The sequence below is a fragment of the Pecten maximus genome, chromosome 4, assembly GCF_902652985.1.
Source record: "Pecten maximus chromosome 4, xPecMax1.1, whole genome shotgun sequence".
In the NCBI taxonomy this organism is placed as follows: domain Eukaryota; kingdom Metazoa; phylum Mollusca; class Bivalvia; order Pectinida; family Pectinidae; genus Pecten; species Pecten maximus.
In genome coordinates, this window is record NC_047018.1 from 1,697,810 (window position 1) to 1,721,979 (window position 24,170).

Here is a 24,170-nt window from a genome sequence, read left to right on the forward strand (position 1 = left end):
TAAGGGTTTGTGTATTAGAATGTTGTGTAATAGGGGCTTGTGTATTAGAATGTTGTGTAATAGGGGCTTGTGTATTAGAATGTTGTGTAATAGGGTTTTTTGTATTAGAATGTTGTGTAATAGGGGTTTTTGTATTAGAATGTTGTGTAATAGGGGTTTTTGTATTAGAATATTGTGTAATAAGGGTTTGTGTATTAGAATGTTGTGTAATAGGCGTTCGTGTATTAGAATGTTGTGTAATAGGGGCTTGTGTATTAGAATGTTGTGTAATAGGGGTTTGTGTATTAGAATGTTGTGTAATAAGGGTTTGTGTATTAGAATGTTGTGTAATAGAGGTTGGTGTATTATAATGTTGTGTAATAGGGGTTTGTGTATTAGAATATTGTGTAATAGGGGTTTGTGTATTAGAATGTTGTGTAATAGGGGTTCGTGTATAGGAATGTTGTGTAATAGGGGTTTGTGTATTAGACAGTTGTGTAATAGGGGCTTGTGTATTAGACAGTTGAGAAATAGGTTTTTTTGTATTAGAATGTTGTGTAATAGGGGTTTGTGTATTAGAATGTTGTGTAATAAGGGTTTGTGTATTAGAATGTTGTGTAATAGGGTTTGTGTATTAGAATGTTGTGTAATAAGGGTTTGTGTATTAGAATGTTGTGTAATAGGGGCTTATGTATTAGACAGTTGTGAAATAGGTCTTTTTGTATTAGACAGTTGTGTAATAGGGGTTTGTGTATTAAAATGTTGTGTAATAGGGGTTTGTGTATGAGAATGTTGTGTTATAGGGGTTTGTGTTTTAGAATGTTGTGTAATAGGGGATTGTGTATAGGAATGTTGTGTAATAAGGGTTTGCGTATTAGAATGTTGTGTAATAAGGGTTTATGTATTAGAATGTTATGTAATAGGGGTTCGTGTATCAGAATGTTGTGTAATTGATGTTAGGGCTGTGTATATTTAGTAACAGGAGACTAAAAATAACTAGTACATAACCAATCAGAGAAGGTGAGGAGCCAGCTGTATATAGGTTGGAGGAGCAAGGAAAGGACCAATCAGTGAGTGAGGAACACGATGATCCAGGAGGAGCGGATGTTGGCCAATGGCAGAGCATATAAGGGAGTATACAGGCAAAATATCTTCATGTCAATTCAGATCAAATTCAGGTCAATATTTTCTGGTCCAATTGACCCGAAAGAGCAGAATAGTCAATTTGTGTCAAGAAATTGACCTGAATTGGACCTAAAAATTTACCTTAAATATTGTTCATATGAAATTGACCTCATTTTCAGGTCAATTTGCGGTCAATATTTTTTCTTGCCTTTACCTCTAAACATTTTGCCTGTGTAGAGCTAAGGGAAGAAGGGGACCACAGTAAAATTTGGGACTTACTCCACATCTCTTCATTTTAGGAATTTTACAGTGGATTTTACCTGTGTATTTCCCTAAACATGAGCTTTACATGTCACAAGTACAAAGTGTTACCTGTAGAATTATTAGAGACATTATTGTGAGTTCATAGTGTTGGATTCATATTTCATCCCGGATTTATGTAGACAGTGCCTCGTATCCATCAGAATGCTGTTTATGTGTAAAATCATTATCATAACACTTGTGTTAGTGTCAATCCTAAACCACACCGAATATACAATCAGCCAACACAATACCTAACCATGTTGATTTTGGTCATATAAATAGAAAATATAACTAATTCAATATCACAATTATCATCAGTCATTACAACTACCACATGTGCATTAGACAATCAAGACAATAGAAATCAGTCAGTTTTTACTGACCTGACAATTAATTGGGACTATTTTCTTCTCTATTTGTTAGAATATTTTTGGTGGCTTGTTAAGATTTTACTGTGAATGTCATACATGTAGCAGTTTTCACACATTAATAGTCTCATATACTAATAAATAACTCATTTACCCTTTTTTAAATCAGACATCTATACATACTTATAAATATATCTGTTTTCTAATCTTTACATAATCTGTTCTCATTTAAACTTGTTCCTTGGTCATCATATCTTCCTCAAAAAACTGTCACCACAAATTTATTGCTGTCATCACACAAAGTTTGATTATCATCATAAATATGTTACTCTCATTTCATTTGACACCATGTTCCTCACACATTTATCTTACTCCCTGTACACTTAGTTATATATATAGTTGTATTTCTAATCAGAAGTCCATCTGACAATCATCTTTTACACGTTTCTATGAGGTTTTCAACAGACATTCGGCCCGACCCTGACAATCATCTTTTACACGTTTCTATGAAGTTTTCAACAGACATTCGGGGCGACTCTGACAATCATCTTTTACACATTTGTATGAGGTTTTCAACAGACATTTGCCCTGACAACACCTGAGTTCTGACATCCTCCTGGTGTTTCAATGTGAATACTATGTTCCGTATTGTCCGTCTGTAGTTGTTGTTTACCAGGCGTTTAAAGTAATGAAATGTGTCTCGTTCTATAACCTCAGGTAAGGTATTATCCTCCTGAAATCAGAAATATAAAAGTATATAAAATATATACTTTTTTTTGTTTATCCAAACATGTGCAAAAGTAAGAATATCATATTACCAAGTGTATTTAGAATAACATAAAAACAAGTGTGAGTTTTGTGTTTAACTTGGACATCAGTAATAATCAACAATACAGTTTGTGAACCAGTGTTTAACTTGACTATGATACAAATCACATTATTCAGATAACAGTCAGATATCAGAGTTTCCAGTAGACCACTTCACTCCTCAAATGATACTTAGCCTTTTCAATTTGAAAAAAACACATAGATTTAACAAATAGTTTGAGCATTAAGATTTCTAGGAAATGGTGAGTTGACTGGAAGCGTGAGTATGTATGTACCTTTACTCCTAGAGACTCGGACAACAGCCTTTGGCCAGAGGACCTACATACCTTTACTCCGAGAGACTCAGACAACTCGGACAATAGTCTTTGGCCAGTGAACCTACATACCTTTACTCCGAGTGACTCGGACAACAGTCTTTGGCCAGAGGAACTACATACCTTTACTCCGAGAGACTCGGACAACAGTCTTTGGCCAGAGGACCTACATACCTTTACTCCGAGAGACTCGGACAACAGTCTTTGGCCAGAGGAACTACATACCTTTACTCCGAGAGACTCGGACAACAGTCTTTGGCCAGAGGAACTACATACCTTTACTCCGAGAGACTCAGACAATAGTCTTTGGCCAGAGGATCTACATACCTTTACTCCGAGAGACTCAGACAATAGTCTTTGGCCAGAGGACCTACATACCTTTACTCCGAGAGACTCGGACAACAGTCTTTGGCCAGAGGACCTGAGTCTTTCTGTTTTAGCATCACATTTCACCTCTATCTGTTGACGGTCTTGTAAATCCTGTCACAGGAAGTTTAAGAAATATAATAAAATAAATTACATAGGAACACATTTTTCAACTGGTTATCTATTGCTATCTTGCTATCTCGGGGCTTGGAGATCTCCATTACAGGAAATCTAATCAAGAAGTAGCAGTAGCATATAGTAAGTCTGTCTGGCCATGAGATATCATAAAAGTTGCACTCGCACACATTTCTCGATTTCAGTTAGGACCGTTTAATTTGTGAACCATGCACAATGCATTAGTAAAAGATCTGTATAAATATTATTTAAGAAGCAGTAGCAAAAATATTTTTCCAAGATGACGACCATTTTTGATATGACATTTGTCCGGATTTTTGTTTTGAACCCTCTATCTAAGGACCATGCATTACTAACTACAATGTAGTGGATGATGTATGATCAAACATAAACCTTTCTTGACTTTTACCTGTACTTGTGGTGCTAAAGCAAAAATGGATCTCAAACAATATGTGAGCCAGACTTTGCTCAGAGTTGAACTCATGAACGACTTACATGTATTTGTTTTCCTTATGGCTTACACTCAAAAGAAGATTTCCACAGCTTCAATCATATGTAATACATTGTACCTGCTTTCAGTTCAAGTTTTAATGAAGTTATTAAAACAAATGCTGTAATTTGTGTGATATAGACTTTGCTGAGGTCAGACAATTCCTCTTGAAGTTTTAATCACACAAGAAATGGAGGTATTTCTAATAACCAGAGATCCAAGAGAGATCTTAGCATCCACCATTGAATGATATTTATTGATATGAAAGACTGATATTTACCACTTTCCCCTTCTTTTCCCTCTTCCTCTTAGTTATTTGATAACAAGGGGAATCCACATTTGAAGTCTAAGAGAGATTTAAGAAGAACTTTCTGAGATATGTTGATAACAAATGCCAACTGTAAAAATCCAAGATGGCCACATATCCGCCATTTTGTTATTTTAATCAGGCTCAAAATTCATTTGACACAACTTGGGATCAAGATGAACCTACATGTTAAGTTTGAGGAATATCCCTCCAGAACTTAACAATCTTACCTCAAAGTGACTCTTCCACTTGATGTATACTTTTCTGGCTTCCTTCCTGACAATGCTGTCTTCATGCTGTCTCAGCTTGTTCACATCTTTACCTGTAGATAACAATCAATCCTGTTACAATCTTACTTGACTTACCTGTTACAAATAATGAACTGTAAATCAAAATATCAACTGTAAAACCATAGATATGATTTATTGTCGAATAAGATAATTAGTTGGTATGAATATCTGAAATTATATCAAATATTTTGTTACATTATATTGATATTTTTTTAAGCAAAAAAAATAGTGATTTTGTGCACATCATCTATATACTGGGTATGTGTACTTTTCTATACAACTACATATGTATACAATCAATTTTATTTAATATCCACAACACTTGATAGATAGATATATAGATACAATAATTAAACAAGCACCTATTTTGGTATCCTTCATTACATTACGGGGTGGTATTTTCTTGCCAAGTTCCCTTAAGCATTCCACCATTTCATCTTGAGTTGTGCTACTCAGACGTAGCTTGGCTTGGAGTCGTTGAATATCCTCTATTACCACAACACCCTTAAAAGATACTTTGAATACATCATAACAGTATGTAATAAACAATTGATGTAGAATGTCGGCTATATGGCAAATCAATTTTATCTTACAATCATCTTAACTTGAAATATGCAGGTAAAGGGGAATAACTCGAGAATTCTCTTGCTGGCAGAATGAAATAAGAAAAAGTATGTATCACAGATTTTATCTTCACTTATAAAAACAACATCCAGTGTTGTCTAAGTGTAAACTTGGTAGTACCAAGGCCCTAGAGAGGGCACTGCTATGTTAAAAATAATGTAGTCATTAAAGTCAGCTTCATTGTACATGTGGAGCTGTGTGTTTATATAGCAATTTTTTTATGATTACAATTGACTTATGATAATGTTATGTCACTACAGTCTCATAACTATTATTTGCAAATAAAAAAAGAAAAAAAAAGGTGTTTCAGAGAAGTGATACATACAGACATCCACTATAGATCTATATGTATTTTTCATCCAAGTCTGATGATTTTACCATATTCGTAAACGTGGTTTTATTAAGTGCACCCATTTTTTTTTTTGTAATTGTATGTATACTCTTATGAAGAGTATCTGGTTGTCTTGGGGAATATGTACGTATCTCTACAACCTTCAATATCATGTTTAGTTTTGTTTTCAAGCATCAAGTGTGTGATTTCAAGATTAAAAGTTAAAATTTTGAATCCGAAACAAGATTTAACACTGAAAATGCAGCTAAAATCATTTTGTTGCATACAATGTATATACATATGTAATGGGACTCAGTCTACCAGAAGTGTTCGCCACGACACAGCAGTTACCACCCATGGTCTCGGTGATAGGAAGCACATGAGCTGGAGACTGTTACATAAATCAATGTGGGCCTGTACATGTGAGTTAAACAGGTCCTGGTTGAATGAAAACCAATGAGGTGATATCTAGTTCCAAATTGTATCATCCAGCAATAAGGTAGACATGTCCAGTACAGACTACAGATCTAGACTCTCTGGTACGACTGGCTTCAAGCTAAATCAACTGCTCTCTCTAGTTTATCTGGCTCCTGCTCTGTTTTTTGTCTGGCTCCCCGATTAGAGAATTTGAACTACAGCCAATTTTATAATACCAGGAGGGTCCCCTTCAGATTCCTAGCCAGGTCTTAGCCGGGTCCTTCCCAGGTCCTTATGAGAGTCTCCCTTACCTAGCCGGGTCATAGCTTTAGCCGGGTCTCCCTTATAACTAGCCGTGTCATTACCAGGGTTGTTCTTGATACCCTACATTATAACCGGGTTTCCATTAATTATTGTGTAACAGGCCTAGGGACCTCCGAACACTAGCCGGATGCTCTACCAATTGAGCTACCTGATCACCAATGATCGACCCAGTCCAGTCCCGCCACAATTGTACTTGGTCTCTTCTGGCTTCTATTTCGCTCTATGTTATCCAACTACCTTATATGACACAGGTAAATACAGAAACAAGCAGATACATTACTCCTAGTACCACCAGATAAGTAAAAGTGTACATGATAATAATATTTGTACTCTGAAGACAATTAAACATGGTTAACTAAGAGTAACAATACACATATATTTAACTGTTTAATATAGTGTGTCCATTCCGAAACTAAACAAGTAGACTAGGCAAATAGACCTTCCCTGGTCCCCACAAATTGAGGCTATATGTCACACCAATATGGATTTTGGGGGACTACCCCCATTGAGCAGGGCCTGATGAAAGCAGTAATCATAATGTGACCAGATCTACAGGAAATTCGGTCTCGGGGTACCTGCCAGCCTATAACCATCTGTGTTGAGTACAAGTTTACCTTTAAAGATTCTATAGTACTCTGTCTATAGTTTTTCCTTGGTGCCCTTTTCTCGATGAGTTGTGCTTCTCTAGGTTTTCGCGTTACAAATTTATCCATTTTATTTGTTTATTCCGGAAGTTTGGAATTAACGCCACCTCGTGTCGAAATGTGTTCAAGGTGCGTTCGATTCACATTAATATTGTACCACCGGTGCAGACGGACAGATTTCGTTTATCTTTATGGATTAAATACGGACTTGGAATATTTTTCAGACTTGTTTCAACTAAGATTTTGAAGTTCTGCTCTAGCATCTGCAAAGCTGTCAAGATAGACAATGTATGCCAAAATGCCAGACTTTGGGACAGTTCTTAAGATGTTGACTTTTCCGTTTTTTGTAAGGCTATTTCCAATTTCTTTCAAAACAGCTAATTTCAAAGAGAGTCGCCACACCAAGTAAAGTAACAGTACATTCTTTCTACAATCAATTATACCTGCTGGTCTCCGATATAAAAGGATTTGATGTTGTTTGTTTTCTTACACATATGACCCGAATCTTACTGGGATTAGATTTCATGCCATTTGCTGAAAACCAGGGGTCGAACGATTTACCCAAAAACACCCAAAAACACCCCAAAACACCCAAAAACACCTTAAAACATCTCACAACATCAACACATTATATGAAAACATCATTAGAAATTGATATGTATATTATTTTATTAAGTACATAATATGCCACAACTGAACTTGAACCGGTAATATACATAAGTAACTAGTGTAATTGCAAGAGGAAATTGATTAAAAATAAATAATGAATTGAAAAATATAAAATCTCATTACATAACCTTTTCAACATATATAAAAGTCGTAAAACTAGGTTAAAAATAAAATTAGATCAAATATATTTACTTATTAAAAAACTTCATTGATATTGAACAACTTCGATAAAATTGATAAATACACACAATATTAGAAAGTAGATATCGGTCTACATCACCATAGAGTATGGCTCCGACACGCGGAAACTGAGACCGATAATCTACATAACTAATTTAATGTTTGAATTAAAAGAGTACATTAATTATTGTGAAATAACTCTTAAATTGACAATATAAAATTTCATTTTATATAATAGTTTCAACATACATAAAAGTCATAAAACTAGGTTAAAAACTGAATTAAGATCAAATCTATTTACACATTAAAAAAACTACATTCATGATGAATAACTTGGTTGAAAATTTATAAAGAAATGCACACAATATTAGTAAGTAGATATCGGTCTAGATCACCATAGAGTATGGCTCCGACACGCGGAAACTGAGACCGATTCATTGAAAATGTCAATCAAATTTCCTTGAACAGCTGCCGATATATGAAACGGCTTTGCCATCAGTTTAATTGTTCAAAATTCTGTCTTTTAGAAATGTAAATCTGTCATTAAGAAAAATGTTAAAAAATCTGTGGATCAGTGGATCCGCCTATGGCAGAACATTTAGTATATTAAGCGGAAAGATAGTCGGAATAATTCGGACTAATGAAATAGAGACGGATCCATGATTTAACTACTGCAGTAGCTGGACTGATTTTCCAATATTTTTACTTTTGACAGTTTTCTTGAAACATCATACACTAGAAGACAATCGGAAGCTCTTTCATCCAAAATTTTTGACAGACGTTTCCTGTGCTGATTTTTCATCACATAGACGAAAATATACACCTAATAAAAGTGTGAGACCGTTTTGCTCTTTATTCTTACTAAATAATACGTAGTATACGTACCGGTGCTAAAATTTTAAAAATGTAACACGTAATGCTAAAATCGGCTCGGACACTTCATGCCTATATAGAGGCATTGGAACATACATTAAGGAAAGGGGGTAACACGAAAAGTTAGAAACGCGTCGGGGACATTCATGTTCCGAGTACGGGGACCGGCTTGGGACCGAAAAGTTGTCAGGATGGTGATAAATATGATAAAAACCTACTTCCTGATCAAGTATCGTACAAATAGGAACAAATTAGAATGTTTATTTACTAATGCGGATACACTAACGAACAAATTAAAAGAGCTAGGATACAGACTGGAAAAATAATGATTTTTGGTATAAATCAAGTACTCCCTAAAATCTGTAGATTTGTGCCAACTATCTCGATAGAAGGATATGACTTATTTATAGATAAGCTAAGTGGGGGAAACGGAATTCGAGCAACAGCACTCTACATCAATTCAGATTCACAAGCAACTAAAGTATCAATTTCAACGGCTTTTAAAGAACATATTTTTGTAAGCGTCGATTTGGCCAAAGGAAATAATCTTTTGATGAGTTGTATATATATACCGAAGTCCTGGCAGTGGTGAAGAAAACAATGACATATTAAAGGATATTTTACTTAGAGTCGGGAATACAAAATATTCAAATAATTTAAGCTCATCATTGGAGATTTTAATTATAAGAATATCAGCTGGAAGAACTGCAAAACTCATTCATTGAAACAATCAGGGACACGTACCTTTTCAACACGTGCAGGTTCCAACGAGAATAAGAATAAATCAAGAGTCAAAGCTATTTGACCTCATACTCACAAACGAGGAAAATATGTGGTGACAATGGGTGTATAACATTCCAGTTGTTATGTGACCACATTACACAATCTAGTGATACAGTGAAACTTAATGATAACGGTTGGAACTATACAAAGATGAAAGGAGAGTTAAATATAGATTGGGAAGCATGTCTGAGACTCGATAACATGGAGGATAACTACAACACCTTTATGAATAAATTATTAACTGCAATTGAAGATAACATTCCGAAAATAAATGTAGGAAAGAAGAAACGTCAACTGACATTAGATCTCGAAACAGTGAAATCGGCAAGAAAAAATCCTAGATGTTGGAGAAGGTTCAGGAAACAAAGGATCACAACAAATATGTAGAGTACGTGAAGGCTAGAAACAAAGTAAAGTACTTGGTGCGAAAAGTTAAAAAAAAAAAAAAAAAAAAAAAAGCAGGAACAAAACAACACAAACGAGGTTAAATCAAATCCAAAGAAATTCTGGAAATACGCAAATTCCAAATCAAAACCTAGGACACAACGGTACAACACGTAAAGGAAAATGGTGATACTTGTATTGGAAAAGCGACAGTGTTTGGAAGGAAATTGCGAAATAGGATATTGTTAAATTAATTAAAAAGTCTGAATTCAAACAAATCTCAAGCCCGGACAACATACATCCGAGAGTGTTAAAATAACTTGAACTTGTAATAGTTAAACAACTCCAAATACTTTTCAATCAATCAATGCGCATTGGCTGTGTGCAATTAGTTTTGGAAGCGGGGAAGATAACTGTTACTGTAAAGAAAGAATATCGGCGTTTTGCTCGAAACTACAGACCAGTCAGCTTAACAAGTATCATAGATAAACTACTGGAAAAGGTTACAAGAAATCGTATTCGTAGTATGGAACATCTTACAAACAACACTCTTCTCAGTACTCAGCAGTTCGGGTTGATGAAAGGTAGATCCATAATACTCCAGCTTCTTAAAGCGTATCTTTATGATACCACATTTGACGCAATAATGATTTTTTTTCCTGCTGAAAACCATGTTTGTTACATAAGGTCAGTTCGAATTCACCGTAATGGTGTATAACTGTTTAATATGTAACTGGACGGAACGACGTATCAAACCTTTGTCTTACATTAAGGACAGACTACACGTTGAATATGTCATTAGACTGATTGACGTATCAAACCTTTGTCTTACATTAAGGACAGACTACACGTTGAATATGTCATTAGACTGATTGACGTATCAAACCTTTGTCTTACATTAAGGACAGACTACACGTTGAATATGTCATTAGACTGATTGACGTATCAAACCTTTGTCTTACATTAAGGACAGACTACACGTTGAATATGTCATTATATTGAAGGACTATCAAACCTTTGTCTTACATTAAGGACAGACTACACGTTGAATATGTCATTATATTGAAGGACTATCACACCTTTGTCTTACATTAAGGACAGACTACACGTTGAATATGTCATTATATTGAAGGACTATCACACCTTTGTCTTACATTAAGGACAGACTACACGTTGAATATGTCATTATATTGAAGGACTATCACACCTTTGTCTTACATTAAGGACAGACTACACGTTGAATATGTCATTATATTGAAGGACTATCACACCTTTGTCTTTCATTAAGGACAGACTACACGTTGAATATGTCATTATATTGAAGGACTATCAAACCTTTATCTTACATTAAGGACAGAATACACGTTGAATATGTCATTATATTGAAGGACTATCAAACCTTTGTCTTACATTAAGGACAGAATACACGTTGAATATGTCATTATATTGAAGGACTACCAAACCTTTGTCTTACATTAAGGACAGACTACACGTTGAATATGTCATTATATTGATTGACGTATCACACATTTTTCTCACATTCACAAACTGTTCTATTTATAGTAGTAATACGTATATTTACATTTACACCGTTTCCAGACAATGCTTTAATAACTATTCTGTACTTATATAATATATGATAAAATGTCGTGTTGATAAATACAAACACATAACTACTTTTTAGTTTTATTTGTTCACAGTTTATGCAACATGACCACGAAATAGTAAGCTCGAGATGTTTAAGGAAATTGAAGAAACATTTACATCGTTGCATCAAATAGAAAGTTAGAATAACAAAAATGAGACAATGGCGATAAAATGGTTTGTAGATCCATCTCTGTAGGTAATACCAGTAAATACCGTATACTTGTACCATCCCCACGACTCACCATACATAAACACGCCATACACACACCGCCCGCTAGATACCCACACCGCTCGTTAGAAACCAAAACCGCTCGTTAGATACCCACACAGCTCGTTAGAAACCAACACTGTTCGTTAGATACACACACCGCTCGTTAGATACCCACACCACTCGTTAGATACCCACACCGCTCGTTAGATACCCACACCGCTCGTTAGATACTCACACCGCTCGTTAGATACCTACACCGCTCGTTAGGAACCAACACTGTTCGTTAGATACACACACCGCTCGTTAGATACTCACACCGCTCGTTAGATACCCACATCACTCGTTAGATACCCACATCACTCGTTAGATACCCACACCACTCGTTGGATACCCACACCGCTCGTTAGATACCCACACCGCTCGTTAGATACTCACACCGCTCGTTAGATACCCACATCACTCGTTAGATACCTACACCGCTCGTTAGATACCCACACTGCCCGTTAGATACCCACATCACTCGTTAGATACCTACACCGCTCGTTAGATACCCACACCACTCGTTAGATACCCACACCGCTCGTTATATACCTACACCACTCGTTAGATACCCACACCACTCGTTAGATACCCACATCACTCGTTAGATACATACACCGCTCGTTAGATACCCACACCACTCGTTAGATACCCACACCGCTCGTTAGATACCCACATCACTCGTTAGATACCCACACCACTCGTTAGATACCCACACCGCTCGTTAGATACCCACACCACTCGTTAGATACCCACACCACTCGTTAGATACCCACATCACTCGTTAGATACCCACATCACTCGTTAGATACCTACACCACTCGTTATATACCCACACCACTCGTTAGATACCCACACCGCTCGTTAGATAACAACACTGTTCGTTAGATACCCACACCGCTCGTTAGATACCCACACTGCTCGTTAGATACCCACACCGCTCGTTAGATACCCACACCACTCGTTAGATACCCACACCGCCCGTTAGATACCCACACCGCCCGTTAGATAACAACACTGTTCGTTAGATACCCACACTGCTCGTTAGATACACACACCACTCGTTAGATACCCACACCACTCGTTAGATACCCACACCGCTCGTTAGATACCCACACCGCCCGTTAGATACCCACACCGCCCGTTAGATAACAACACTGTTTGTTAGATACCCACACTGTTCGTTATATACCAACACTATTCGTTAGATACCCACACTGTTCGTTATATACCAACACTATTCGTTAGATACCCACACCGCTCGTTAGATACCAACACTGTTCGTTAGATACCAACACTATTCGTTAGATACCCACACCGCTCGTTATATACCCACACTGTTCGTTAGATACCCACACCACTCGTTATATACCCACACTGTTCGTTAGATACCAACACTATTCGTTAGATAACCACACCGTTCGTTAGATACCCACACCGCTCGTTAGATACCCACACCGCTCGTTAGATACCCACACCGCTCGTTAGATACCCACACCACTTGTTAGATACCCACACCACCCGTTAGATACCCACACCACTCGTTAGATACCCACATCACTCGTTAGTTACCCACACCACTCGTTAGATACCCACACCGCTCGTTAGATACCCACACCACTCGTTAGATACCCACACCGCTCGTTAGATACCCACACCACTTGTTAGATACCCACACCACCCGTTAGATACCCACACCACTCGTTAGATACCCACACCACTCGTTATATACCCACATCACTCGTTAGATACCCACACCGCTCGTTAGATACCCACACCACTCGTTAGATACCCACACCGCTCGTTAGATACCCACACCACTCGTTAGATACCCACACCGCTCGTTAGATACCCACACCGCTCGTTATATACCCACACCTCTCGTTAGATACCCACACCTCTCGTTAGATACCCACACCATTCGTTAGATACCCACACCGCTCGTTATATACCCACACCTCTCGTTAGATACCCACACCACTCGTTAGATACCCACACCGCTCGTTAGATACCCACACCGCTCGTTAGATACCCACATCACTCGTTAGATACCCACACCGCTCGTTAGATACCCACACCACTCGTTAGATACCCACACCGCTCGTTAGATACTCACACCGCTCGTTAGATACCCACACCGCTCGTTAGATACCCACATCACTCGTTAGATACCCACACCGCTCGTTAGATACCCACACCGCCCGCTAGATACACACACCGCTCGTTATATACCCACACCGCTCGTTATATACCCACACCACTCGTTAGATACCCACACCACTCGTTAGATACCCACACCGCTCGTTATATACCTACACTGTCCGCTAGATACCCACACCACTCGTTAGATACCCACACCACTCGTTAGATACCCACACCACTCGTTATATACCCACACCGCTCGTTATATACCCACACCACTCGTTAGATACCCACACCACTCGTTAGATACCCACACCACTCGTTAGATACCTACACTGTCCGTTAGATACCCACACCACTCGTTAGATACCCACACCACTCGTTAGATACCTACACTGTCCGTTAGATACCCACATCACTCGTTAGATACCCACACCGCTCGTTATATACCTACACTGTCCGCTAGATACCCACACCACTCGTTAGATACCCACACCACTCGTTAGATACCCACACCGCTCATTAGATACCCACACCGCTCGTTAGATACCCACACCGCTCGTTGGATACCCACACTGCCCGCTAGATACCCACACCACTCGTTAGATACCTACACTGTCCGTTAGATACCCACACCACTCGTTAGATACCTACACTGTCCGTTAGATACCCACACCGCTCGTTATATACCTACACTGTCCGCTAGATACCCACACCACTCGTTAGATACCCACACCACTCGTTAGATACCCACACCACTCGTTAGATACCCACACCACTCGTTAGATACCCACACCACTCGTTAGATACCTACACTGTCCGCTAGATACCCACACCACTCGTTAGATACCCACACCGCTCGTTAGATACCCACACTGCCCGTTAGATACCCACACCGCTCGTTATATACCCACACCTCTCGTTAGATACCCACACCACTCGTTATATACCCACATCACTCGTTAGATACCTACACCGCTCGTTAGATACCCACACCGCTCATTAGATACCCACACCGCTCGTTAGATACCCACACCGCTCGTTGGATACCCACACTGCCCGCTAGATACCAACACTATTCGTTAGATACCCACACCGTTCATTAGATACCAACACTGCCCGCTAGATACCCACACCGCTCGTTAGATACCCACACCACTCGTTAGATACCCACACCGCTCATTAGATACCCACACCGTTCATTAGATACCCACACCGCTCGTTAGATACCCACACCGCTCGTTAGATACCCACACCGCTCATTAGATACCCACACCGCTCGTTAGATACCCACACCGCTCGTTAGATACCCACACCGTTCATTAGATACTCACACCGTTCATTAGATACCCACACCGTTCATTAGATACCCACACCGTTCGTTAGATTCCCAGACCGTTTATTAGATACCCAGACCGTTTATTAGATACAGCTGTACCTACATCGCTCATTAGATACCTACATTGTTCATTGGATAGATACCCACATTGTTCATTGGATACCCACATTGTTCATTGGATACCCACATTGTTCATTGGATACCCACATTGTTCATTGGATACCCACACTGCTCGTTATATACCCGCACTGTTTGTTAAATCTGTAGTAAAGTCCGTAGTAAATTAATGCGCACCCTTTCGGACTTTCTACTTGTTGTCAAAGTCATGCATTCCTCAACTATTTTAAAGCACAAAGACCAACTCTCGCTTGTACTCAAGACATATCTGAATTTGGAAACCAAATATGGCGTTGGCAGCTTTTGCCTGGAGTCTGCAACAATGCGACATAAAAAAGACAGGCCCGAATCAAAATTTGCGTGATATGATCTTCTTAGTTTACAGATATAAATTCATCGATGTACTTGATTAGGACTTCCCCGGACACATGTACATGTTAAGGATTTCCCCGGACCCATGTACTTGATTAGGACTTCCCCGGACCCATGTACCTGATTAGGATTTCCCCGGACACATGTACTTGATAAGGACTTCCCCTTGTCTAGGACTTCCTTCCCGGACCCATATATTTGATTAGGATTTCCCCGGACCCTTGTACTTGATAAGGTCATCCTTATATCCATGTACTTTATAATGGTTTAACCGGGCCCATGTATTTGATTAGGACGTCCCCTTGTCTGGTACTTCCTTCTTCAGCCCCATGTATTTGATTAGGACTTCCCCTTGTGTAGGACTTCCTCCCCCGCGCCCATGTACCGGATTAGGACTTCCCCAGGCCCATGTACCTGATTAGGACTTCCCCAGGCCCATGTACCTGATTAGGACGTCCCCTTGTCTAAGACTTCCTCCCCCGCGCCCATGTACCGGATTAGGACTTCCCAGGCCCATGTATTTGATTAGGACTTCCCCTTGTCTAGGACTTCCCTGGACCCATGTATTTGATTAGGACTTCCCCTTGTCTAAGACTTCCTTCTCCGGGCCCATGTTAAGGCATACAAACGTGAAGCAACAGACAATGAGGCATCACACACACCAACTGAAATTGTAACGATTCGCCGCCAGTAAACATCTCATGGGACAATGATATATTTCAAATATCAAAGTTTATCTCATTTTCACTTCCGGTCCCTCCAAACGCTGACCTCGTGACACGTGATGTTATTGTGTCATGCTTTCAGATCTAGAATACCACATGTACATGTTTTCCTGTAACGTAATTTCACATGCCAACAGATAATGTAATCCAATTCTTCCATCTGAACCATATGCCATCTTCATCAATGAGTGATATTGGCCCTACACCAGTATTTGCATATCTATTTTTAGACATGTATCAAACGTTTTCCTGACATTCGTGATCGTCATCCTCAGGCAGCAGTTTGTATTCAGCAGCAAGAAAAGCAAACGAAGCATACGTAAAGATGGCGGCCAGGGTATTGACGACAAAGGACCAGCCGAGGTTGAGTGGACCTGTAATATCTATCCTTCTCTGATTGTACGAGAAAACAATGTACTCGTTTCGCTGGAGATCAAACACATAGTCCTTCCCCTTAATCCCCATCACAGTCCCCGACATAATAGCCAGACTCGCTGTAACAGACGAAAGGTCATTGTAGCATAAAATACAAAATATCAAGATTTTTATACAGAGACATAATTATACGGCATTGTCTGTTATAACAGGTATATTAAATATCAAAGGTGTAGAGAGAGCGAAAACATAAGTTGTAACAGTGAATTACGTCATCAAATGACAATGGGAAATACAAAGATGAAATCTGGGCGCAAGCTCGAGGTATTCTTGTCAGAGACATGTACATGTACCTCAAAACTCTTCAATATAATCACTTGTTTTCACACCAAACCACACGACCTCCTTGCATATGACAAGCTTTTTGTAGTAGGGCTGGCCATTGTAATTGGAGTAGAAGAGTACGACTGTAAAACGACGTCCACATTTTATTGCGAGTTAACAGTGGGGATTACACTTGTTAAAGTTGTTAGAGGAAGTCACAACATAAGTTCTCATGATTCAACATTGGTCTCAAGAAAACAAAATGCTTACCTGCTGAAAAAGTACTGACAGCCAGTATCATGAGAACACACTTCTGGTCGATGTACTTCCGGTAGGGAATGTCTTGTACCATGGACACAATAGTGACAATCATAGCGACAAACAGGAATATGTACAACAACAATGACATGACGGCGAATGCCTGGGAGGCCGTTATAAAACCTACAACACAAACAATGAACACAGCTAAACATGACGTCAGATTCAAGAAAAATTCTGTTGACTTACGTCGACTTTGGAGCTGGTCATTTAAGTACAACGGACATTGTTTCAGCTGAAATGTCATATCTTCTCGAACACTGCGCAGCAGTGAATTTGTCTAAATCATGTTAATGTTAAAAGATGCATTGACAATGTAGACACCATGATATAACTTTCACACAATGAAGATTGAACTTCCATTTGAGATGAAATATATAACTGAAAAGTGACCTAGCAAATCATATTTACATTGCGTTGATTGGGTTCAAATATATCGTCATAAAAATGAAAGAAACGACGGAAAATTTAACGAAAAATAAAATTTCGAAAAATAATGAGAAAGATGCGTTTTAAATTGATAACACATAAATGCAATGCTAGGAGAGTTGTTGGGCGGTCGTCAGAAGAGTGGAACCGTTATACATTTTGTATTTCTTTGCCATGTTAACAGTTATTTACTTGCAAGCATTAGATGATATAATAATATCTAGAGTTTGGTGTGACATAAAGCATCAATAGTTGATACACAGTCTGAAATCGATACCACAACCCAATGGTCGGGCACTAGCTGATGTGATGAAATATTTACAGCATCCATAATTAAGTTCACTTTATCACGTGAACAACTCCGATAAAAACGAGGAAAATCTATATCTGTCATTTAGGTTAATGAATAAGATTTTACCAGAAGAAAACCTCCTATTGCTAACCTTGGTGTTGGTGCCTGATCAATCGAGGAAGATGATCGGTAAACTACACCCATATTGAGAGGCATCAATTATTGGCGTTTTTAAATGACTATACGTAAAGGGCTGGTTTGTATGTTGACTTTTCATGCTTCCTTGTCCACGTTATAGCAGTGAGATATCTTGGAATCACACATATTTCATGTTTTTGATATCGCCTATCAAATTCTAAAAGGTATAGGTACAAAGTAATTAAGGTATTGTGATAGTTCTCTATCCGTTATTTCAATACAGACCCTTGGTATTCACCACAGTTGTAAGAATACACTGAATTGAAAATGTTTCGTTTGGCTTTATATATATATATATATATATATATATTTCATTTTATCCATACCACCAAATCCCCTTATGTTGCTATATGTAGGGTTACGTGTAGAAAACTCCTACTTCTGTCGAAACACCTAGATATCATTTCCTATATCTTCATTGTAGCTCAGTACATTCATTTTTACATATTGACATACCCTGCACAGCACTTTGATAAATCCTACCTACCAATAAACGTAAAAATAAAATATAAGTCCAATGCTTTAAAATGGCATTTATCGAACCGAACCTGTTCCAGATTGCCAAAACGTGGCAATTGCGAGTGATAGAAGTAGAGTTTACTATTGAAAATTGTTTTATGCACACAATTCGGTTACGTTATGTATTTCATCAATACTTCGCATCGACAAAGTAACCGTGACATCACATAATACATTAAATGAAGGTAAATAAGATTTTCAGAAAGATGACAATAACTGAAATGAAAATACATTATGAAAATAAAGGGCAATATCAAACAATAATATGGTGATAAATTGCAAAATGAGAATTTAAAAAAGCAAATCATGACATTTGATGTTTAGAAATCTATAGATGGTTTACAAGTTAAAATTTGGCGAGTTTATCGTGTGTCCTCGTACGTACCGTTTGTCGGTTGTGCCCAGGAGTCACACGTCCAGTACGCTGGTTCCTTCACCATTAAACATTTGGACCAGAGACCACCATGGATTCCCTCGCGGACATGTAGCCATGACGGGGGTGGCAAACGCAATCACGAAACAAAGGAAGCCGCACAGAAACAGGGCGGCGGCCGTGACCAACTTCCGGGTAAAAAAAGTCGTATCCATCATCGAGATTGTGATTGCACAATGTTGTTGTCATTATCGAATTCTGTAAAAAAAAAAAAGAAGATTATACATCTTTTCTCTACATTATCACATATGTTAATTATAACGTTCAATCGTATTGTGTATATTTAAGCAATCAAACACTTGTTAAATTGTATTTATTGACAATATGAGTGCAATCTTGATGACAGGTAAATAGAATGGCGACCGTTAGGGCGCCATGGATATCTATCTGTTACCCACGCTATATTCATATTGTCAATAAGTACAATATAACACGCGTTTAATTGTTAGATTTTCATTTACCCATGGTAAAATCTTTGTCATTTTTAGATAAATACATATTTTATTTCACCTATTTCCTTATTCATTTAAAAGAATAGCATCTTGAAATCAAATTCCTTTCTGTATTTGTTTTGTAACCGATCTGACAAACTTTACAAAGCCTTGGCCTGACTGATCAACATAGCGCCAAAATGACGTCATCGTAACGCAGTTGTTCTCAATCATTATCCTCGTTGCGTTTGATTCATTCGTAGCGCATAACGAAGGACTTCCATGACGTAGATCAAAATGACGTAACAATCACGTCATCATAGGTACAACCCAGATTAAGGCAATGTTGATAGTATGTTGATACTATGGTATCAAATGTAAATGTTATAACATACGTATATTTACATTTGCTCCGCATTTCCCCATTGACACAATGCTATGAGACAGTTGCCACCATACGCCTATAACACCCAGTGGGTCATGTGACATTAAAAAGGGCGGGATTCTTTTGTGTTGGTTTAGTTTTTTTTCAAAGTTGACGAAATGGTAAGACAATGTAAATATAAGTATTGAACAGTGGTTTTAATGTTGTTATAGTCCATATGGCAGCAAGAGGTATGGTGGGCAAATGTAGCATGGGAACCCGTTAGGGTTACGGGTTCCCATGCCATTTGCCCACCATACGTCTTGCTGCCATATCGATAATAACAACATTAAAACCACTGTTCATTGCTTAAATGGATTATAACTTTCAAATCAATTGTGTGTGTTATAACACAATCGTGTTGATTATAGCAAAGTAACACAATGTGTTTAGTGTTCAACTTGATACAATATATCATTACAGGTAAACACATTGTGTTGATTATTACACATGGGCGTATACTATGTTGATTATATCACTATGTTTACACAGTATGGATTATAACGTTGACACGTTTGTTAAAACACCTAAATACACGATGTTGATTAAAGTCTAGCTATGACTCCATGGTGATGTTAATACCGTACAGATACATTGTCGGAATAATAACATGTTATCAATGCTATAACAGGAACATGAGGATTGCCTTTAGTATTACATCAACATTAATATGTAGACTGTAACAAATACATAATGTATAAAATAAGTGGTGTACACAATATGATAGTGTTGATACTTTATAGGAACACTAGTACAAACAGTGCATATATTGTATTACAGAAGCCGTCTATAGATCAACACACTTTTTAGTCATTTTGCAAGAACGTGTGACAATTTATTTTTATAGATTCTGCTGCCATTGCTTCCGGTACCAGAATGAGCAGCTCTACCAGATAACGCCGTCTCGTCAGTACGTTTGTCGCTACAGCTGACCTAATGAACCCACTGGAATGACGGTACAGATGCTGGCTCCATATTGATTATTTGTTAGGCGTAAATAGCTTGGCCACGGACACGTGTGATCACAAAATGGACATGAAAACCACACATTATCGGCTCTGTTATAAATCTCATTTGTACCGATATGAGGAATGTACAAGCATACGCTACTAATCAAACATATTGACTCTTATACAGTCAGTGGGATTCAAATATATGTCGAGAGTGCTTCAGATGTATATTGCATTACTATGTAAATGTGTATTGTTCTAAAGATAACACGCAACATGGCGACTGGTCACAGCTCTCATACTTACCCCGGTGATGGCACTAGTTATACTTCCGAGATGACCACCAAATGTGGAGGGTGACCAACATCATACTCCCAACATTCACCTGACTTCCTGCAAGGGTTCCGTCGCACAGACCAACAATCGTCACGAACGATTTCGGGAAGCATACTTATCGATTTTTGTTGCTATGCCAACGCCTCCGGGCCATTTATATCTTTGTAGAGGAACAAATATAGCGAAGAGAAAAACAAATCCTGCATCAACTATAAAAGGGTACCAATTTATGTATCGTGTTCTGTTTTATGGAGTCGTGAGATACAGTGTGATAATCAGGACAACCTTCTACCTAGGTTTTTATCAGACATGGAAATATTATAATTCAATGCTAAAACAAAGATATTTGTTTTCCATTGTTTCATATTAGACTCCAAAGATTGTATGAGTGACGGAGCAACTCTGCTATAATAATGCGATCGAAGCATTGATTGACCTTTATATTTTATAATACCATTGTTTAAAACACAATTTCACACCTACGAAAGGGGTAATAAAACATATAAGAACAGGTGTTACCATAATGGTTCGGATAGCTACAGTATGTATTCCCTTGGTAAAGTTTGAACAGTATGTTGGTGAAACCAACAGTTCCCGACACTAAGGAAAGCTACCCTACAACTGACACTGTTTCCTTCTTTGTTTTGCTCAGCACAGACAACCATGGCACATTGGATTCCCCCGCCATCAGACTGACTTTATTTAAGCTTCTCATTGATCATGACTCATGTTTGCAAACATACCGATGACTTGGTAAGACTTCATTACAGAATATATCACATACTTCTCTTTTAAAAAATAGAACATTATTGAATATTTCTTAATGCTATGTAAACTAAAATTATCAAAATGGACCAACGATGGCATAATATGATGTAAGTAAATATCATTGACTTAATAAATGGCAAATATTTCAATAATTCAAATCTGACATTAAATTCCAATGAAAATTGTGATTTTATGAAGTGTTCAAAGATACAAAATGTATTATGCATAGCATAATCTGCAATTATGAAATAAACCATAAGAGTTCATTTTGATTTTTACAAGTTCATGGGGTTTTGCGATTTCACAACGTGGCCTGATTTGGTCACCACAGGCGTGCAGATGTCTCCAGATTGTGAAGGTGGTTCCGCCATGTATGGAGGTGGTGCAACATGTGGTTCCTAATCCTGTCCAGAGACTTTGGTGCATAGGACTGGATCCTTCTGGGCAGGGATGTTCCTCCTGATTTCGCGACCCGACGCGGACACTTTGAACACTTTGAAGTACGTGAAGCGTTTCGTCCAATGTTGTTGCGTTTTGGAATACGCTATACCTATCTGCTGATATCGGTAGATAAGTAACAGAGTTAATAGCCAGATCAGGGATAAGGTCATCACCCCAGTCCTGTACAAATGTCCTGCTGAGTGGGTCAGCCAAAAACATAGTTTTGCCTGGTTTATACTTCACCACCAGGATTCTCTGTAGACGTGATGGGGCTTGGTTAAATGACCACCGCTCCCAGACCTTTCGAGCTTGCATCCACTGTAAGTGTTACCGGTTCCTGCGGATTGAAGTATTTTAGTACTGGTGTTTTCGACACAAGTTGTTTGAGCTTTCTGAAGCAAAGTTCTTGTGGTTCATCCCAGTTTTTCTTTGTCAGGCTTTACGCCTTCTGCTGTCAACATATGTCCAACATAGGTCACGCTTTCTTTTCTGAATTGACATTTTCCTGGGCTGTGTTTGAGGTTATACTCACGCATCCTTTCCAGCACTCGTTTGATTCGTTTCATGTTCCTCCATATCTTTTCCCCATACAAAGATATACTAGTAGTCTATTATGGCTTCGCATCCGTCAATGTCTTGTACCATGTCCGTTATTATTCGCCGGTAGACATCTGATGCTGATTTAATGCCGAATCTTAATCGCGTAAAGCTATATTTTCCATATGGACTGTTGAAGGTACATAGCTTTGAACTTTTGTCACTCAGAGCGATTTACCAGAATCCCGATGTGGCATCAAGCTTGGAAAACACTTTCGCATCAGGCATTTCCTGGATCACATCCTCAATGGTCTTCAATGGATAATGTTCTCTTCGTATTACCGTGTTGAGATATTTATGATCTATACATATCTTCACATTTCCATTAGGTTTCATTACAGTTACCATTGAGTTTACCTACGGTGTGGGCTCAGTTTGCCTGACAATGACGCCGTTTTTAACCATCCTTGTTAGTTAATCCTTTACCTTGTCTCTTAGTGCTATTGGCACTTTTCTCGGAGCACGAACCACTGGTCAAACGGAGGGGTCAATTGTGATATCATGTTTTCCTGGCAAACATCCTAGACCATGAAAATCATCACTGAATTGTTGAAAGATATCATCTGGTATCATTCCTTCATTTACCTCGTCTGTGTGTTCAATATTATGAATTCTTTTCACGAGACCCATTCTAGTACAGTCATCTGCACCCAGGATTGGCTCAACCTTGTAGTAAGCCACTTCAAAGTTTATAAGTCTTCAATGTCTTTGTACTTACACTTCAGCTGTGCTACACCAACATGACTCATTTTATGTCCTGTATACGATTTTAATCGCGTCTTAGTTGGTTTCAGCTTGTGACCTTTACTGACAGTGTTCAGTAGTAGTAGGTAACACATTACACCTGGCTCCGGTGTCCAGTTGAAACTCCACAGATTAACCACTGTTCCCGACCTGTATATGTTCTGTACAGTCAAGGTTGATCGTGTTTACATTTGAGTTGATGTATCCAAGAAACATTTCAACTATCTGAGCTGTACTCGCCATCTACCACATGAACCTTCTTTCC

General features: G+C 38.4%; 2 protein-coding genes and 1 long non-coding RNA gene across 3 annotated transcripts; all 3 read right to left on the reverse strand.

Moving 5' to 3' along the window:
• Positions 1-2,278: 2,278 nt before the first annotated feature.
• On the reverse strand, positions 2,279-6,936 carry LOC117324943 (transcription elongation factor A N-terminal and central domain-containing protein 2-like). The gene is made up of 5 exons (XM_033880784.1): positions 6,816-6,936; positions 4,868-5,009; positions 4,446-4,537; positions 3,296-3,397; positions 2,279-2,508 (listed from the first exon to the last, which is right to left on the reverse strand). Exons 1-5 carry the CDS (start codon positions 6,912-6,914, stop codon positions 2,320-2,322), a joined length of 624 nt encoding a protein of 207 aa, XP_033736675.1. The 5' UTR covers positions 6,915-6,936; the 3' UTR covers positions 2,279-2,319.
• Positions 6,937-11,408: 4,472 nt separating this feature from the next.
• On the reverse strand, positions 11,409-12,117 carry LOC117324945. The gene is made up of 2 exons (XR_004532101.1): positions 11,984-12,117; positions 11,409-11,843 (listed from the first exon to the last, which is right to left on the reverse strand). It is a non-coding gene; the product is annotated as an uncharacterized LOC117324945 (long non-coding RNA).
• Positions 12,118-14,171: 2,054 nt separating this feature from the next.
• Positions 14,172-21,440, reverse strand: LOC117324944. The gene is given in 7 exon segments (XM_033880785.1): positions 14,172-14,423; positions 14,484-14,583; positions 14,904-16,820; positions 17,296-17,466; positions 19,167-19,278; positions 19,280-19,412; positions 21,326-21,440. Coding segments are annotated over 4 exon segments (633 nt in total). The 5' UTR covers positions 19,373-19,412; positions 21,326-21,440; the 3' UTR covers positions 14,172-14,423; positions 14,484-14,583; positions 14,904-16,563.
• Positions 21,441-24,170: the final 2,730 nt, after the last annotated feature.

Excerpts from the sequence above, each read along its gene's own strand:
- LOC117324943 (XM_033880784.1), bottom strand. The coding sequence starts at position 6,914 with ATGGATAAATTTGTAACGCGAAAACCTAGAGAAGCACAACTCATCGAG. Across the intron at positions 5,010-6,815 it reads GTACTATAGAATCTTTAAAG|GGTGTTGTGGTAATAGAGGA; the intron begins GTAAACTTGTAC and ends GTATCTTTTAAG. Across the intron at positions 2,509-3,295 it reads CCGAGTCTCTCGGAGTAAAG|GAGGATAATACCTTACCTGA; the intron begins GTATGTAGGTCC and ends TTCTGATTTCAG.